Below are 20,932 nucleotides of genomic sequence, written 5' to 3' on the forward strand. Positions count from 1 at the left end.
GCACATAAGCATGTGATGTTTAGGGATCTACAAATTTATGACCTTGAAGAACTGGGGTCCTGGCTCTAAATTTTACGAAGGTCAACATCTGCTGTGTTTGCACCAGTTTCCTCCGGGCACATACTTATAGGTTAATTGACTTTCTATGAAATTGGCAATAGTGTTTATGTGTGTGTTTGAGATAGGAAGCTTAGATTGTGAGCCGCACTGGTGACATGGACTGGTGTGAATGATGACATGTTCTGTACAGCGCTGTGAAATTGTTGGCGCTACACAAGCAATAGCAATCAATAAATGTAGTGTGTATGTGTTTGTTTTCATTTGCTCTGTCCGAGATAAAAGCATAATGCGTTCACACAATGGGAAGTAAAAGACATGAATCCTGTGTCCGCCTTCCTGTGAAATGCTAATGTATATCAAACATAGAACAATTACTACAGCGCCGGCAGTATCACTGAATGACGGTCACTGTGTAGATGACTTTTTCATGTGTCTGACATACTGAGCAGCTCCAGGAGAGATGAACAGCACATTGATATTCCTTTCTTTTATTATTTCATTTAACAGCTCCTATCAGCGCTTACAGATGACTCTCCATTCATAACCATTGCAGTAAATTCACATTTTGTCCTTGTTAGATAATTAATAGTGTCACGTCAACAGCAATGATAAACATGCCACTGCCTATTCTGCCTGCTCCATAAGACAGACTATAGCTTGGAGAAATGTCCTCCTTTGAAGTCTGCTTTCCCTATGTCTTTGCCACCTAACACCACGGTTGACCCCTGCAACATATTCGGGCTTTCGACATATTTCACAATTACGTCTTCAGACCCCCGCAGACACATATCGGGTGAGAAAAGGTTTTTAAAGTGGATATCAAGTAGCGTCTCGCCTTTCTAGGCTGCTCTGCATATTACTTGCTGTGGTTGCTTGGTTGCAATGTCAACAAGAAACATTTGACAGCCTACAAGCTCCCAAAGTCAAGTTCTCAATAAAAGTGTTTTTGTCTTCTATACGTCTATGTTTTAGGCGCATTATCTTGTCAATCACTCTTCTCTGAATATTATGAATTGCAAATTCAAAACCGTGTAAGTCAATGATTTGCATTTGTTAAAAAATAAATAGATCATGTACTTTGAAATAAATGCATACAGTATTTGAGATACAATCACATGTACTCAAGTAAAGTCATATATTCTTTATTATTGTATAGGTATATAAGAATTTTTCTATATTACTTAACAGTCAGCAGTAAGGGAAATATGAAGTGACAGTTGAAATGATGTTCTTCACAAAAGATGATAGGTATACGTGTTAAAAATAACGGTTATGCACTTAAATAGGATTTTTTTTTTATTCCTGACATAGTAGCATGGTAGGATTGACATGAGTCCTACTATATATGCAGAAATCCTTTATACATCGACCATTGTTTTCTTGTTACAAGTTAAAGTCTAGTTCTGTTAGAATGCACAATGCGGCAGATTTATCAATGTATTTACGCCAATTTTCAGATGCCCCTTCGCCACTTCTTTTGATACATCGGAATGTGTGCCCTGTTAATGAATATGGCACACGTTACATAGGGGAAAGACAATAGCGCACCACTCACACAGTGCACCAGTATTAATAAATCTTCTCTAATGTTTCGCCCAAGGTTCCCCCCTCTAAACAGATATCATGTACAGTTTTTATTATGTAAAAGGTGGCCACCCACACAGGAAGTGGTGGCTATGACTGGAAAATAAGATGGGCCGTGTTTACAAAGAAATTGACAATCTTGCCAAGGTACACAATATGGGCAAAAGTATGTGGACACCTCTCCTTATTATTGAGTTTCGGTGTTTTAGCCATATCCATTGCAAACAGGCTCATAAAAGCAAGCATACAACCATGCAATCTCCATAGACTAAAATTGGGAGTAGTAGGAGTCGTAATGAACAACTCAGTGACTTTACAGGGGTTGGCCATTTTCTTATAAATATATTTAATTAAACATATGATGAAAAGTTGTAAATATTACTAATATAGCTTCATTATGAATTCTGCTGAATGTCTGATATGTCCTGTTGCTTTAACCCCATAAAGAGTGTTATCTCTACTGGTCCAGCTTCACTTCTCGTCAAGTGATGCCATGTAGTGTCACCTGACCAACACATCCATGGTCCTATGTGCACTCTCGTCCTTTGGTTTTTACTGTGCATGTCCCAAATACTCTGTTTAGCGCCAACCTTGCTGGTGCATGCGAAGTAAAAGCAGTCCTTTTATACTAAGTTTACTAAGGACGCAGAAGCGACGCATGTGCAGTGGAGGGAGGGCTGTTTAAGGGGGGTACAGCAACAGGCGATATCGGAAATTCAGCAGTATCTAAGTAATCTTTACAACTTTCCATCATATGTTTAATTCTAATTAATATTTTTATTGGAAGGTATAGTAAGCATAGTGCCTACTGTAAAATTTGATTGAGGAGGGACAATGGTGTGGGTTTGGGCTAGGCCCCTTATTTTTGGTGAAGGGTAATGTTAATGCTTCAGCAACAACACATTTTAGACAATTGTATGCTTCCAGCTTTGTGGGAACAGTTTGGGGAAGGTCCTTTTTTTCCCCCAGCATGAGTGTGGCCAAGTGCGCAAAGCAAGGACAATAAGTGTGACAACTTTGGTGTGGAGGAACTTGAGTGCCAGCACAAAACCATGACCTCAACCGCATCCAACACCTTTGGGAAGAATTGGAACGCAGACTGAGAGCCAGACCTTCGCAACCAACATCAGTGTCTGACCTCATAAATCCTCTTTTGGCTTAATGATCACAAATTCCCACAGACCCACTCCAAAATCTTATGGAAAGCCTTCCCAGAAGATTGTTGTACCCAAGAAAAAGGGATAAATTTCATACGAACCCCCATGGTTTTAGAATGGGATGTCCAACACGCTCATATAGGTGTAATGGTCATTTGTCCACATACTTTTCTCAATATAGTGTATGACTAGATTATTAGATATTATGCTGCAAGAGTAGTGGATATTTCATCAACTCTATAACAAAGGGGAAAAATATATAAACAAAATTGACACAGATAATATTTCGGAGTAGAAAATGGCACGTGCACGTATGCTGTATTTATGTCAGGCCGATACTTTTTTTTGTGCATTCGGAAACTGATATAGATGATACTTGATTTAAATTCATATACATCTATGCAGCCTTTGTTAAAATGACACATATTTAATAAATTTTACACTATTTTCATAGATAAAAAAAAAATCTTTAGCAACATTCCAAAAAATAGATGACTGAATGTTCAAAGAGTAAAAATAAGGATACGTTTCATTCTGACCGAACAGAAGGTATTTTTCTGGACAACAGGAGCAGCCAGTACTTTTTACTGCCTAATAACTGGCATCAGCTGGCTAAACTCAGGCCGGCGTGTCGAAGTCTAGCTGTTGTTTCAAATGGTCTAATAAAAGGAGACCTTTACAACATCCATCACATTTCACTTTTTTGCCTGTGTGCCAACATTCAAGTAGCAGTGCTGGAACAGATCTGAATTTTCCAATGCATTTATGTTGGACCATTATTGCTTATCAAAGTTCATTTCAAGCCAAAAGTTGTGATATTGGACTAAGCTGAAATCCTGCAGTATGTGCGGCCAGCCTCAAATATGAAAACATTTACATAGTTAAAGGGACACTAAATGTAAAGTATTAGGCCCCATGCACACGACCGTGCCCGCAATCACGGCCCGCGATTGTGGGCACGGCCGGCCGCTGACTGACAGCCGCATTTTCGGGCCGTGCTCCCATACAAAGTATGGGAGCACGGCCCGCAAAATGCGAAAGAACGGACATGTTCCATAATTCCCGGAACATTTCCACGGCACTGACACCCTTCCGTAGTGCTACGGAAAGGTGTCAGTGTTCAATGAAAGTGAATGGCTCTGTTTTTGCGGACCGCAATTGCGTTACGCAAAAACGGAGGTTTTTTGCTGTCGTGTGCATGGGGCCTTAGACCTGTTTACACAGAACAATTCTTCAAACCTCCCTGCGCTCCCCACCCCCGATTAAATATTGGTGGTTTTAAAAAAAAAAAAAGCATCATGGATGCCTAGTGACAGCTCTTCCAAGAACTTTTTTCACATTTACAAATGAATCAGCGATATTTGCCCAGTGTAAATGGGCTTAACAGACGTTTCTTTATCTCACATACCTCCAGAAACATTTACATATATATTGAGAATGTGATTGATATTAGATTTACTATGTAGCTGTACTTGAGCTTTAGTGCTTATTTAAACCGGGCCTATTTCAATTTGATGCTTAAATATTTGTATCAAGTTTTTGTCAGAAAGGCAAAATGTTTGTTACCAATACTGAATAAAACATTTAAATTCAATGACAAAATAGCTAAATATAGATTTAAGATCATGCCAATAAGGATATTGCATGTGCAAAATATCACATCAAACACAGAAAATACACAAAATAAATCCCAGTAACTCCTCCCTTAATTTCTTCCTTTCCTCTGGTCATGTTTTATCTCATATTGCAATTTTGACTTAAAGAGGCTCTGTCTCCAGCATATAAGTGCCTCCTATCACGATAATCTGATCGGAACTGTAATGTAGATAACAGCAGTGGTTTTTATTTTGAAAAACGATAATTTTTTAGCAAGTTATGAGCAATTTTAGATTTATGCTAATTCGTTTCTCAATGGACAACTGGGCGTGTTTTTACTTTTTACCAACTGGGTGTTGTACAGAGGAGTGTATGACGCTGACCAATCAGTGACCAATCAGCGTCATACACTTCTCATTGTTCCAGCCCAGCTTCTTTCCCTGCACAATCACACTGTGCTGAAACAATGAGAAGTGTATGACGCTGATTGGTCACTGATTGGCCAGCGTCATACACGCCTCTGTACAACGCCCAGTTGGTAAAAAGTAAAAACACGCCCAGTTGTCCATTCCGAAACTAATTAGCATAAGTCTAAAATTGCTCATAACTTGCTCAAAAATGATCGTTTTTCAAAATAAAAACCCTTGCTCTTATCTACATTACAGCGCCAATCAGATTATGCAGGAGATACGCACTTATAATCTGGTGACAGAGCCTCTTTAAGTATATATATATATATATATATATATATATATATATATATATGGTGTATGTATATATATATAAATAGTCTTCCATATGTGATCTGGTATTTTCTCCCTTTTGCCCCATGCACACGACCATAATTTTCATCTATCCATAAATACTGTCCGTAAATACGGATCCGTAGTCATCCGCAACTTATTCGCATATACAGAACTGTATCCGCAAATATAGTCTGCAGTCAGAGCCAGCCTTAGGGGTGTGCGACCTGTGCCATTGCACAGGGCGCATCACTCCTGCAGGTGGAAGGGGGCGCTGCGCTGGCTACCGTCCCCTGCTTGTTTCAGTAGCGCCCGGGCCCCGGCGACTCAGCAGCCACCTTTCAGCCCGGGCTCTTCTTCACTCAGTGGCGTCGCTACCGCTGTAGCAGCCATAGCCGCTGCTAGTGGCGACAGCGGGCATGAGTCGGGATGGTCCCCCATGGCCGGTGGTATCTTCCTGCTCTGCTATCTACTAGCACCACTGTAGCTCCCTGAAGGAGCGGAATCCCCGTGTGGCCAGGGATTCCGCTCCTGGTCGGAGTGCTTGATGTCTCTGGGGCAACGCCTGAAGCGGAATCCCCATCCACATGGTTGCCGACTCTGTGACCGGGAATTCCACTCCAGCAGAAGCCAGGGATGTCACTGTTCATAAATGGACACAGACGACAGGGGCTTCTCCTGGAGCGGAATCCCTGGTCACAGCATCGGCAACGATGTGGACGGGAATTCCGCTACAGGAGTTGCCCCTGATGTCACTGTCCATATATGAACAGCGACATCAAGCGGAGCGCTCCAGGAGCGGAATCCCTGGCCCCAGGGGGATTCCGCTCCTACAGGGAGCCACAGTGGCAATATCTACAGGAAGGGGGGTGCTATCTACAAGGGAGCTGTGTGGCACTACTTACAAGGGGGCTGTGTGGCACTACCTACAAGGGGGCTGTGTGGCACTACCTACAAGGGGGCTGTGTGGCACTACCTACAAGGGGGCTGTGTGGCACTACCTACAAGGGGGCTGTGTGCCACTACCTACAAGGGGGCTGTGTGCCACTACCTACAAGGGGGCTGTGTGGCACTACCTACAAGGGGGCTGTGTGGCACTACCTACAAGGGGGCTGTGTGGCACTACCTACAAGGGGGCTGTGTGGCACTACCTTCCAGGGGGCTGTGTGGCACTACCTTCCAGGGGGCTGTGTGGCACTACCTTCCAGGGGGCTGTGTGGCACTACCTTCCAGGGGGCTGTGTGGCACTACCTTCCAGGGGGCTGTGTGGCACTACCTTCCAGGGGGCTGTGTGGCACTACCTTCCAGGGGGCTGTGTGGCACTACCTTCCAGGGGGCTGTGTGGCACTACCTTCCAGGGGGCTGTGTGGCACTACCTTCCAGGGGGCTGTGTGGCACTACCTTCCAGGGGGCTGTGTGGCACTACCTTCCAGGGGGCTGTGTGGCACTACCTTCCAGGGGGCTGTGTGGCACTACCTAGATGGAGGCTGTGTGGCACCTACCTACAAGGGCCTGCATGGTACTATCTATGGGGGCTGTGTGACACTACCTACAAGGCAGCTATGTGGCACTATCTACAGGGGAAATCTGTGAGTGGGGGGCTGATGGTCATTTTACTGTGAGTGGGGGGTTGATGGGCATTTTACTGTGAGTGTGGGGCTGATGGGCATTTTACTGTGAGTGGCGGGCTGATGGTCTTCAACTGGTTTCCACTTCTGAGCTCCAATTAAAATTAATAGGAGGCAGAAAATACCTGTGGCGCCCGTTTGGAGAGCTTTTTTGCCTGCATCTTTTGCATTGGCTTCAACGGCTTAAAAAAAAAAAAGGTCAAACAACACTGTCAATTCAAAGTCTGCTTCAAAATTCCTGAAGGCAGATTTTTTTTGCCTTACAAAAAACGCTGGATATACATACCCTACCCTAGCTGTAGTGCTTGTTTTTAGCCGTTTTCTGTCTTTTTATTTTTCCAGTGGTGCCTCGAGTCCGAAAAGTTTGGGAAACTCTGTACTAGGCTACAGGATCACGCCGGCCTATGCAAGAATCCTGACGTGGAGAAGCTCAGTTCGTCGTGGGAACGGAGCCTAGGTGAGTACACTTTTTTGTTTGTATGGGGGCAGTGTCTACAAGGGGGAGGTGGGGGATTGTGGCACTGTCTACAAGGAGGTGGTATGGCACAATCTACAGGGAGGCACTATCTACAAGGGGGGGGGGCGGCTACGTGTGGCAGCCAGGGGAGGGGGACATTATACTGTGTGGTGGGCCACTAAGCGGACAGTATACTGTGTAGGTGTACTACAGGGGGCATAATACTGTGTGGGCACAATTAGAGGACAAAATACTGTGTCCTTGAAGGGGTTATAGTATATTATATTATTAAATATTATTATTATATGTATGGGGGCACTAAAGGGGCATTATACTGTGGGGGCATTATACTTTTTGTAATGGGACATTTTTTTATGATGGGGTGGGGCGCCAAAATATAATCTTGCATGGGGCGCCATCTATCCTAAGGCCGGCCCTGTCCGCAGTGCATCCGTATATATGGATCCGCAAAAAGAAGAAAACCACAAATGATGTGCAACATCTGCAAACCTGGCGTCGCCTAGCAACGCTTCTGTAATTACGGACGGCTACATATTCTTAGCCGTCCGTAATTATGGAAGCTCCCATAGACTTCTATAGGGAGTCCGTGCCGTAATTATGGACAAGAATAGGACATGTTCTATATTTTACAGATCATTTCAACGGAACGGACACCCATCCGTGAAAGTACGGAAAGGTGTCCGTAGCCCATAAAAAATTAATGGGTCCATAATTACAGATGAAAAGTATGGTCGTGTGCATGGGGGCCTTAGTCTTCTCATAATTCTATGACAGGCTTTAAGAAAACTCAAAGCAGAGGGAACCTCCCCCACTGCTCTGTATACAATAGGAGACTAGGAACACTAAGCCACACCCTCTTAGTTAAGCCCCACCCTCAGATGCTCGTTGAAGAGATCAGGTGGAAATTAACATCTACGTTTCCGGCAATATTTCTACAAGACTGTTTATCTCCAGAAAAGGCAGAATGACAAACACTGTGGGCAGGATTATTTGCTGCTTACTTTTACATTTCATTTCTAGGTTTAGTGTTCCTTTATGAGTGTACAGCCACATGAGAAAATGTTTCAATGAAAACGCAAATCAGAATAATGTCCATAGGAAAAAATATTTTATTTTTTAAGAACAAATTCAGTTTTAAACAGACGTGGAATGTGAAATTCAGAATTTTGTTGTCTGGTAAGGAAGGGGCTGAAGGGCTAAATACAATGTGAAACTAAAGCAAAAGTTGTAAACCTAGGAAAGGCTATCTCGTTTCTTAAAAAAAGGAAACAAATATTTATAAACTCAGGCATAATACTGTGTTACTTACAAAATTGGACAAAAATTATTTTAAATAAATATTTATGGTACACAATTACGGCACATATATGCAGCAATTTGGCAACCTTTTTTTTTTTTACCTTTTCTTCCTCATTACAGTGCAAAGGGAAATGACACTGCCTTTAAACAAGCGGTAGCTAAATACATAGCAAAAATTCAATTTTATACAAAACATTTTGCTTAGACTTTGTAAAAAAATCCAACATTGCTCTATATACACAATCTAGTTAAGAAAATCCATTTTCTGTCTTTTTTTTCCATGTGTAATTTTCTTTTTTTTTCTATATTAATATTTAAAAAGGTGAATAAGGCTACGGACACACCCCAAATCCAGATACAGTTCTCCACATATTTACAGCATCTTCACTTTGACATAATGGTGCAAATTCCTAAGTCGGTGACTAAGGATCATATGATCTCACAAGCAAGGCATTTACAGAAAAAAAAAAAATCCAAACCTGAACCGACTTCTAAACAAAAGGGAACAGATTGAAGATTGTCATTCGGCGTCAGACACAAAACAGACAATAAAGTAAATGGTTTGACACTATTTGCAGGTTGCTGCATTTGTGGTTGAGACTTTCACAGCTTTAATTTAAAAAAAAAAAGGACATGGTCGAAGGAGTTAAAAAAATAAAGTGTCCTTTCTATAGCACATAGGATGGCTAAAAAAATAAAATAAAAACAAAAAGGTACGGCATAACAGAGTGAGTAATTCCCAACAACTTAGTGTACCTACATAGTGAATAATTCAGTGCATCACACTCAATTGTTAAAAACAATATTTGTCGCAAACGTTAACAATGACTTGCCACCTTACATTTGCTTAAATGACCACATAACTATTCTTTCGTGCCAACGTAATTTTCAGGTTCAAGAATAAAAAGGATCAATCAATCCTCTGACAGTTCGTCGTTGCAGGTGCTCCTTAGAGACTCAAGAACCTTAAAACGTCGTTACTAATTTTTTTCTTTCCAATTCGGAGAGCAAAGTGTTACCATAGAAACAGGACTGTGTTGATGATATCTGTTTTGCATAGCACATAAATGTAGGAGAAAGGAAAAAAAAAAACGGCAGAAAGAAAGAAGAAAAGATGGTGACTGGGGATTAATAGGTAGAAGAGATAAAGAACTCGGTATTGCAATCTGTAACCTGCTGAAGTCTAGTAACGTTGTTGCATTAAGGCAAAAGGAAATTCTAACGTAGAGAATGACTGACAAAACATCTTCTCATCTTTGTTGCACGTATGATGCAGTAACGCTGGTTTCCTGCTTTTTTGGGCTTGGACTTCCTAGTCTGCTCTTGTGTGAGACGCCTCGAGAGGACTTTGTTATTTTCCTTTTTTCTCACTATTGTTATTTTTGGACTACTGTTGTTTTCTCCCCCTCCCGCCAGAAGCAGCGTCCGATTCGATTCTGTAGTGCCAACAGTTAAGCCTATTTAACTGCTGCAAACTGGATTTCACATCTTCTGGTGGGGCAGGCTGTGCAATATTAAATTATATATTAGTAAAATCTTTTTTTTTTACTATATATCCCATGTGCTATACACCTATTAAATAAGTCTTTTTTTTTTATTATTATTCTTTCCTGTTCTCCATACTGTTAATTAATTTTATACCTAAGAACTGTAAAATGTTTGCCATATGTGCTTTCCTTTGAAATAGAGCACCAGCTAAATATCATGTCGGCTAAGAATTCTATGTTGCACTCCTTCGGGACAGTATGACCACAAAGCAAAAGTGTCCAATCATTTATACTATAAGGGCCAGGTAACATGGCTTTCTCAAAAATAGATCAATGAGAAAAAAACTGACTTACGCAGACATGTGGAACACTTGCTTTGCTATGACCTCTGGTACTGGAACTCACAGGTCAGATTTGGCTTTCTGCTATTGAAAGCTTTTCCTAGCTGAGGAATAATATGGTCAGTATAGCACCTGAGTCTGCTTATAAATTCAGTCACAACAGACTAGGAATTTCATACAACATCCTCTTATTGCCTATATCTCCAACAGTCTAGCCTCAGAACCACTTACTATTGTCCTTCTCTACCTGCTTACGCATTTGTCTAAAAATCCTGGTGGTGAAGGTATTCTGCAATTCGGCACTGAACTCCTTCAGCTGCAGTCTTACTCCACTGCATCTCATTTGCCTCTATAAAACGAAGATATCAAAGTGCTTTGCTGCCCATATAGGTTTCTGTCCTATGCCCAATTTCCGAGGCAGCAGCATTTAACTGCATTCAGCAGCTTATCCTATGGACTCCTGGACTTGCTGACAGCCTGACTTCTTCGCTGGAAGGCTCCGTATTAGCGAATACAATTACCATAATATATTACCCATTCGAGTGTGACTGCGGTAGAAATAGATGGAGCATGAGTCTACAAAGGTTAATGTTCCATTAGAGGTGGAGTGAAGGAAGTCTTATGTGAAGGATAGCGTCATCCTAGACGACAGATAAAATGAAACAGTGATGGACTAAAAGGCAGAAAATGCAGTTTGTGTTTTCTCTTACGTCTTACACGCGCTTTTCTGACGAGTCCAGTATGCACTGAGAAAGCTAGTGGATATTAAATCAGAAGATTGCATTTCAAGATAAATATTCGAAAGCATCTTTAAAATGCCTAAAATGAAAAATGTCTATGATTCTGTCTATATTAACCTGGTTTTGTATACGCTTGGATGCCTGGTGCTCATGGCTTAAAAGGAGGGTGAACATGACCAGGGTATAGCTTGCAGAATGGGTATTTTGTTATTAAAGTCTTCCAGCTTGCGATAAGCACTTTTCACAGGAACCATCAGATCCCATAAGCTGTGCAGCTTAAAGAGGCTTTCTCCGAAGAAAGGTTTTCACTTGTGCCTGGTCCCCAATGCAAGTCCATGTTTATGCATAAGGAATCACCAAAAAACCCCATCAGGAAGCAACGGGACCTTTCTTGTCCTTAATATTGTCAAAAGGTACCATCACTATCCTCAGACCTTGTAGTAAATATTTGCTGGACTCTGTGGTGGCATTTCTTGCACAATGTAAACAGGATGTCCATAATCTCCGCTGACCTTTTCATAATGGGGACAGAAAACACTGTCTGCAGTCCTTAGAGGGATGATAATGTCACTTGGCTCTGAACCATTATTATTGCCACTGCGCTTTGGTGTGGCTAATGTACTAAGGGACAAAGTTGTCGTATGTTGAGGTGAATGCTTTCTGTGCCGTCTTCTGTATTTCAACAACAGCACCACTAAAGTGATTATGATGACGATGAAGATGATGCACCCTGAAGCAATCCCTGCAAATAAGGCCACCTCGGATCCTATGATACTCGTATGTCCGGAGTTTCTGCCATCTGTACTAGAACCTAGAGAGACAAAAAGCCGAAGATTAGAATCCTTCAATAAATGGGCTCCTCTTTTATTTGGCAACGATGACTATTCTGAATTCTCCGCAGAATATGTACAATGAACTGGCTCTCATCTGAACTTTGACAAAGCAATTACCCTTATAGGTAGCGAAATGCAAACAGAGGGAGCAAGCGATCAATATTAAACAAGACTTTGTGTCTCATAATCTAACTTCCATGCTGATGTTCAACCACATTGTTTCTTTTATAGACATCCATCAGCCGAGACAGCGGGACTATGGTATACGTCTCTTCTAATAGCAATTGCTGGATGTCCTGTTACTGTATTGTAGAACAGCAATTCCCAGAGGAGTTGCCCTAAAAGCATGAAGCATTATCTTATTGTATTTCCCTGCAAACGCAGATTAACCTGTTTAGTGCCTGAGGGATCTGCAGCCAAGTTCCCTTATGCGGAGGCCAGTTATAGCATTACCGACGTCTAATGTAGTATAATTTCATGTACTTATCGGTGCAGAGTAGAAAGCTATCCACCCTCATGAAAACCAAAGTTAATTTGTGCAACGCAGAAGAAATATTAATGATTCAGCTTATGTAATACACAATTAACTAAACAAATGACTGCACATCTGGCAAGCAATAAAAAGTGTCACATTGAACAGTCTGATATTCTGTGCTCTCAGCACATTATGAATTCATTAGAATAATAAGCACATATAACATAATGAGCACAATGGGGGATATTATGGATGCGCACATGGTGTGTGACTCCTCCCATTTTTCACATCGGTGGGTCGTGCCACACGGTACTTTAAAATGATTAGTCACAACGCTTTCTTACATATGGCCTCACTGAAGTCATCCTACAGCACTATTTTATATTCTAAGCAAATAAAATGGAGTAATATAATCGCAGATTATTAATGCAATGAATCGTTAGCCCTTAACCAATTAAAGGTTAGCCATTGTTCAAAACTATGCATGTGTATACAGGGACACCATAAATTACCCCGTCATTGTGATATATTGAAAACTTTGTATACGAGTTTCATTTTCAGGTGTATTAACATGTACTACTTTCTGGATGTGCCCAAAACTCTAATCACAGAAATATTTAGAGATTCTGAGAGCGTGTGATATTCCTGTCTGGATTATTAATGCTAAAAGCTCCCAATCTAAAAAGTGATCTCTTGTTGGGATATGACTATATAATATAATATAATACTATACAGCAGTAGAACACAGTAGTGTGAACTGTAAAACTTCTATATATTCACACTGGCATTCACAAAAATGTAGATAGATAGATGATAGATAGATAGATGATAGATAGATAGATGATAGATAGATAGATGATAGATAGATAGATGATAGATAGATAGAAGATAGATAGAAGATAGATAGATGATAGATAGATGATAGATAGATGATAGATAGATGATAGATAGATAGATAGATAGATAGATAGATAGATAGATAGATAGATAGATAGATAGATAGATAGATAGATAGATAGATAGATAGATAGATAGATAGATAGATAGATAGATAGATAGATAGATAGATATGAGATAGATAGATATGAGATAGATAGATAGATATGAGATAGATAGATAGATATGAGATAGATAGATAGATATGAGATAGATAGATAGATATGAGATAGATAGATATGAGATAGATAGATAGATATGAGATAGATAGATAGATATGAGATAGACAGATAGATATGAGATAGATAGATAGATAGATAGATAGATAGATAGATAGATAGATAGATAGATAGATAGATAGATAGATAGATAGATAGATAGATAGATAGATAGATAGATAGATAGATAGATAGATAGATAGATAGGATAGATATGGACGCAACATAAAACCATTATTGAATGTAAAATTACTGATACTTACTTGCTGGGCTATTGACAAATGGACTAGTGGTTGAACTCTTCCGATTTGAGCCCGACTCTTCATCTGGACGTCTAGACGAGACCTGATTGAGACCTGGAGAGTCAGGATCTAAAAAAAATGTATAGTTTTAGTAAACTAGAAAGCAGAACACATAACAAGGCAAGTAAAGGAACTAAGAAAGAACACAAAGAAACGGGAGAAATAAGCACTTAGATAATACTAAAATGTTCCCTTTAAGAAATCATGCAATGTAAGTTATTTCAGCCGCTGAGATTGTAAGGCCATCTGCAGAAACTATAGGGATTCTCACAGTTGGCAAGCAAAGCTCGGCAAATGACATTTCAATTTACCAGAGAGAGTTGATTGACTACTAAACCAAGTTCTAATTAGAAATATTATTCATTCTTGACACATCATCGGTTATCTATATGTGAAGGCACAAAGAAACCTATATAGATTATATGATAAATAATATTTACTGTAAGCAAAGGGCAAATAAGTATTATTAATATTCATCTATTTTCTATCTCATGCCTGAGTAGTGGTTTTAATATTACAATGTCCTGTATTTCAAGTCTACATCTATATGATGGAGGACCATGAAGAAGAGGTTAGGGCCCTCTGTAAATAGCACTGTCAGCTGTGCGGACTGCCTACTTTTGTGCCTAGGAGAAGATACATTTTCAGTTTAAATGTTACTTTGTCACAAAATGTTCTAATGTTATTTTATAATGTCTTATACACAGCCTGAGAAACCAGACTTAGAGAACCTTTCACCTCCCCATACATGTGCAGCATGTAATGGGCCGGGCTGCACAAACCCTGGGGCACTTTACACTTTTTTCTACCTCCCTGTTATTTAGATATCGGTGACGTTATATTTGGCGCCCGATATTTAAATAACCCCCTGAACAGTCAATGGGGCGTGTACTGTAAAGGGGGCGTGTTACTATGGCTGTGACACTGTCCAATCAGATATGGACAGTGCCACAGAATGAGAGAGTGTGCGATTGCAGTCTTTTCATCCGAACAGGCAAGGGGGCGTGTCACTGCTACGGACAGGGCTATGGAGAGGAGAGTGCGCATGCAAGCTCTCGTCTATTCAGCTCTTGTGAGGGATCAGTCTTGTACTTTGTCTGACGAACTGGCAAGGGGGGCGTGTCACTTCTACGGACAGTCTAAGAGATGGGGAGCAGTGACACACCCCCTTGGCTGTTCAGATGAAAAGACTGCAATCGCACACTTTCTCATTCTGTGGCACTGTCCATATCTGATTGGACAGTGTCACAGCCATAGTAACACGCCCCCTTGACAGGACACACCCCGATGACTGTTCAGATTTAAATATCGGGCACCAAATATAACGGCACTGATATCTAAATAACGGAGGGAGGTAGAAAAAAAGTGTAAAGTGCCCCAGGGTTTGTGCAGCCCGGCCCATTACATGCTGCACTCAGCTGGGAGGTGAAAGGTTCTCTTTAAGTAAAGTTGTAGGACGGTTCCGTGAGGTCATCATTATCCTATCTGAAGAAGTTAACAAGTTGCCATATTCACCTAATAAGAAAATATTGCGGAGCCTGGACTTATGGGAAGGCTTCATAGAACCAAAGCTGAATGTCCCCAACCTATGGTGCGGTTGGAAACATGACAGCGCTTTGTACATATGAATAATTTAGATGGAAGCCAGAGAAGTATGGTAGAAATGGTAGTAATGGAGTAGATTCCTGTAGTATTCGATGTTTATGTTCATTTTTATGTCTATGGCCAACTGTCTATGACATTCGTATTTCTTGAGCATTCAAGTTTCTAAACAAAAAAGTAGCCTACGTTTATGGAGGAACAAGATCCACGGACCAGAGCCCGCAATAGAATGAAAGACTTCAAGCAAAAGTTTGCCATAACAAAAAGTTTCTCACCTTGCCCAACTTTCATAAGGATCTTCATGGCTTTAGTTACACATACGCCTCCTTGCTGGTTATCCACACCCTCTAAAGAGCCATTCGATGTAGCTGTAGAGCAAACATGTATAAAAATGGTTAAAACATATTCTGTATTGTATACATTACACCGATGCACAGTCTGTTAGTTGTCTACAGTCCACTGTTAACTAATGACCATTGGAGCACAGTCACAAAACACTGTCAATTCTAATCTGGGGGCTATGAAGGCTCCCACCTGGATTTGCTGATTTAAAGTTTTTTGTGCCATTTATTATGTTGTATAAATAAGATCAGGAAATTACATAGCTGGTGTAATGTATCAGTTAATTGTTGTCATTAAGAATAGTTAGCTGGTACCTGTCAAACCAATCACAGAACATTTCATCATATGATAAACATATAGGATATCGGAGTTTGATTAACACAATCGGTCCTGTACTTAAGGCCAGAAGGGCGTAAATTATACATCAAAGGGCTTCTAGCAAACTAAAAAATGTTGTCAAATTCAACTTTTTCAATAAGGTAAAGCTGGCCATAGACATGTGATACCCAACATTATGAGTCCCATATCGTTCATAAACAAGTATGTTAGGTTTGTAATTTAAATATAGGGAGGGCGATAAACAAGCGGGTCTTGATGGAAACAGTAACATTGGACAGACTGAAATCAAACTTAATCCTCGTTTCCCCCATACATCTTGTATAAGGACCATTCAAAAATCCCCATAGACATTAGATTGTCACTGGATTAGAATACCAACACGACATGTACAATTAGGGAAATTATTATTTAAGGTTCAAGGGGGCCATTGACATTAGACTATAAGCGGGTCCCACGATAATTTCCTGCATCTGACAATAAATATCGAATGATTGTGGCCACCATTGGGCATCACCGGCCTTCTATTTTATACCCTTGTCATCACCCCCAGTCTATATCTGATAACTACATTATCCACTTCAGATCAACTTGAGAATAGAACTGTACTTTGTATTTTTCATTCAATACCTTGGTTCTAAAGGAAGACGCTTCCACTAATTGTCGAGACACTCCATTGTATAAGTACACCATGCTTGTACCACCCATCCATCTATTGTACCCACGACGGTGCCTCTCACAATAGGCACGATTTAACTAGTCTATATGTGTACTTAGGTTTACATGTACAATAAACAAGTCTACTAAAACTTGGCTTTCTTTCATTAATACACAGGCATTCCAATGCACCCATGTGATGTCTCCCTCTAAAACCATCTCATCAAACGTATTCTTATTCCAAGTCCTTCTTTAGAGAAAGGGGGAAAAAAAGCGATAGTAATCTAATCTACGAGTACATCTGACAGCGTGACACTAGAACACAAGGCTCACAAAATAATGGAGACATAGTTTTTTTTTTTAGCGGAAACAAAAATCAATAGCAAGCAGCAGCCCTAGACATAAATCAAATGTGTCTTTGATAAAAGTGTTTTTTTACAACCTATTTGCCGATGTACCGGCAAACCAGACAAGAGGAGAAATCGGTGCGGAGAGACTAAAAGCTGAGCTGGAGCTATGCTGAAGCATTATTTTTTTAATTGTAATGGAACCGGCAGGGTGCCCTGTCCTTTGTCAGCCACAAAATGTATTTACTATAGAAAAGAGCCCTGCATCTTCTGTTGGGCTGTCAATCGCAGATTATATTTGAAGAATGTGACTGGCCAGCAAGTGTGCGGCACAGGAGGAGTTAATATAACCCAACATTTTGTAACACAATGGAACCCACCTATAGCATAGTTGATTATAGAAGCGTCAGGATCTAATTCAAGCTAGGAGACTCGTGTAATAGAATGCCAACATAAATCTGACTCAAGCAAGCATTTCTCTATTGAACAGGATTCTGCTTCGGAACTATAAAACACAGTTCACACGAAGCGGTTTCATCCTTAATATTAGTGCATACTATTTCAATATTACTATTATTATTTTTTCTTATAATGCTGCATTTCATGAAGGCCTTTGTGTCAACGAATTTTGCATGTCGCAGTCTTTTTGCGTGATCTCTTGGAGGTTCCGAAAATAGCTCTGGGCGCAGCAAAGCTCATCTTCAAAATGAAGCGTTATCTGGTAGCATAGCAAAAGGCCGAAGCCACATTACATCCTTAATTAAAACTGACTACTTGTAACAACCTCTATAGGGAAATTCAGAACACCAGCAATTTGGATGAATTCCTTTGCTTCCTATTCAAAGCACAATAAAGGCTTTTTATTAAGCAAACACATGAAATGACTGGAAGGCCTTTCTGATATTGAAGGGGTATTCTCTGTGGCCATTTTGTATTCAAAGCAGATGACAATAACATTTAAAGCAAAACCCTTTAAATCCAATAGTAAAATCACCATAGAAACCACCGAGAGAGCAGCTATCAGGCGACCATATTTACATTTCAGACATTATAATGTTAAAAAAAAAAGTAGTATCAAAAGTCACTCTGGAAAATGTCAACAGGATTAGCTTTGCCTGAGGCGCTATGAAAACATTGCATTTCATTTGGATTTCATTCACCAAAATGTTACTTTGTTTTTTAAATAATTTGGTTCCCTAAATCAGTCTGAAGATGGAAGGTTGGTACTTGCCCCAAGGTCTAAAATTAAGTCTTGATTCATACTGGTGTTTAAAGTGCTTGTCAACATTTGAACATAATTAATATATATATATATATATATATATATATATATATATATATATATATATACACACACACACACACACACACACACACACACACACACACACGTTATTTATCATCTACTAGCCCTGAGCTACAGCCTTTATTCTAGTCCAGAGTGGCATTCACAAATCTACTGGTTGTTATTGGAAACAGTCAACTAATAGTCGACAAACATGCCCCTGCCAGAGCACATATAATGAATACTATACTAATAGACCCAAATGAAAATATTGAGAATCTAACACCAGGTTTAGAAACAAGTAGTAGTTGAGAGTCAGCTGGTAGCCTTCCATTAAGGAAAAGTTCTCAAGCCGGTCAGTTGTAAATTTTGAGTATAAATTAGACAAAAAAAATTTCAGTGTTTTGAATCCTTCAGAAATCATCTACTGCTGCACATTTAATGGATTTTGTTTTCAATTTAGATGTTAGTTAAAGAGGCTCTGTCACCAGATTATAAGTGCCATATCTCCTACATAATCTGATTGGCGCTGTAATGTAGAGAACAGCAGTGGTTTTTATTTTGAAAAACGATAATTTTTTAGCAAGTTATGAGCTAGTTTAGATTTATGCTAATGAGTTTCTCAATGGACAACTGGGCGTGTTTTTACTTTTTACCAACTGGGCGTTATACAGAGGAGTGTATGAGGCCGACCAATCAGTGACTAATCAGTGTCATACACTTCTTTCACTGCACAATTTCACTGTAACAATGGGCTGGAACAATGATAAGTGTATGATGCTGAGTGGTCACTGATTGGTACAACGCCCAGTTGGTAAAAAGTAAAAACACGCCCAGTTGTCCATTGAGAAACTCATTAGCATAAATCTAAAGTAGCTCATAACTTGCTAAAAAAAGATCGTTTTTCAAAATAAAAACCACTGTTGTTATCTACATTACAGCGCCGGTCACATTATGTAGGAGATAGGGCACTTATAATGTGGTGACACAGCCTCTTTAAATGCTAAAAACTGGTCATAAAGTTCATTTAACGCTAAAATGAATTAGTCAGTTGTGTTGATCCAGCAGCTCGCGCAGTGATGAGGCGCAGTGATGAGGCACGTCAGACTGAAATTGTTCTTGAGAACAACCATATTAATTCTTCAATGAAGGAAATCTCACAGCGCTCTCAATAGCTTTTCCTTCATTCATAAATAAAATAAAAAAAAGCTTTAATAACACAACGCATTAAGACGAAATTTGCCCAATTTGTGCTATGGTTTTAGTGGATTGGGTTTTTGTCTCCGTAATAAAATCACAACATTAATTTCCTGCCATTTAAAAGGGAATTAATATTCGAAACCCTTTGTTTTTACAAATGCTATGGCCAAAAACTTAAAGAGCTGAGGCAAAATGGAATGTGCAATTTCTAATGCCCGAGGCTGAAAGCTGTTCCTACTTTAAGAGCATTTGCTCCAATTATTTTATCATTTGCTCTTGGCTTTTGTTGTCCTAAGAACAAAGTGCTACTGAATTTTTAATTTATAAAGCATGGTGTGAATGTTAACATGAGAAATGTTAGATCTCAAGTATGAATCCCAGTGTTCTTAATAAAGGTAATTCTGCCTAATGTTCTCATTAGGTTTTCTTTAAAGACCACATGACGATGTTAATATGAAATAGACGTGTGATACGTTACAGTTGAGAACATTTGCCTATCATTAAGCCTCTGTGCCGAGATTGTAATGTTCTTTAGAAAGTCTACATGAAGTGAAGTAACTGGCACCTTCTCAGTGTGATGCTCAGCAAGTCAAAGACTGGACAACAGGTGCGTTGCTCTTGCTAACATATGGTGCAGTTTGCCTACTGGTCATACATGCCCCCCTGCTGCCAATCAGAAGGTGAGGGCTTCACAGTTTGCTGCCCATTTGGCCATCAAGATTGATGTCAAAACTAAAGAACTGTTTTTGTCCCCTGCAAGATATAGGTAGGTAACGGATAAGAACAAGAGAACAGTCAGTTGTGGAGCTCACGTACATATTATGGTGGCGCTAAATGTCCTGGACAAGATGGCTCTACATTATCGCTACGTATAGGGATCTTATTATGGTGGCGCTAAATGTCCTGGACAAGATGGCTCTACATTATCGTTACGTATATGGATCTTATTATGGTGGTGGCGCTAAATGTCCTGGACAAGATTGCTCTACATTATCGCTACGTATAGGGATCTTATTACGGTGGCGCTAACTGTCCAGGACAAGATTGCTCTACATTATCGCTACGTATAGGGTTCTTATTACGGTGGCGCTAAATGTCCTGGACAAGATTGCTCTACATTATCGCTATGTATAGGGATCTTATTATGGTGGCGCTAACTGTCCAGGACAAGATTGCTCTACATTATCGCTACGTATAGGGTTCTTATTATGGTGGCGCTAACTGTCCAGGACAAGATTACTCTACATTATTGCTACGTATAGTGATCTTATGGACCAAGATGTCCT

The 20,932-nt window shown here is 40.0% G+C and overlaps 1 protein-coding gene across 1 annotated transcript in view; it reads right to left on the minus strand.

The window, feature by feature from the left end:
• Window positions 1-8,337: 8,337 nt before the first annotated feature.
• Window positions 8,338-20,932, minus strand: part of EFNB2 (ephrin B2) — a 41,111-nt gene continuing 28,516 nt past the window's right edge. Inside the window, exons 3-5 of the mRNA XM_075852481.1 lie at window positions 15,755-15,847; window positions 13,839-13,946; window positions 8,338-11,924 (exon numbers count right to left, since the gene is read on the minus strand). Of these exons, the coding sequence (XP_075708596.1) occupies window positions 11,542-11,924; window positions 13,839-13,946; window positions 15,755-15,847 (584 nt within the window). The 3' untranslated portion in view covers window positions 8,338-11,541. The remainder of the gene's footprint in view (window positions 11,925-13,838; window positions 13,947-15,754; window positions 15,848-20,932) is intronic.

The sequence above is a fragment of the Rhinoderma darwinii genome, chromosome 2 (assembly GCF_050947455.1).
Source record: "Rhinoderma darwinii isolate aRhiDar2 chromosome 2, aRhiDar2.hap1, whole genome shotgun sequence".
In the NCBI taxonomy this organism is placed as follows: Eukaryota; Metazoa; Chordata; class Amphibia; order Anura; family Rhinodermatidae; genus Rhinoderma; species Rhinoderma darwinii.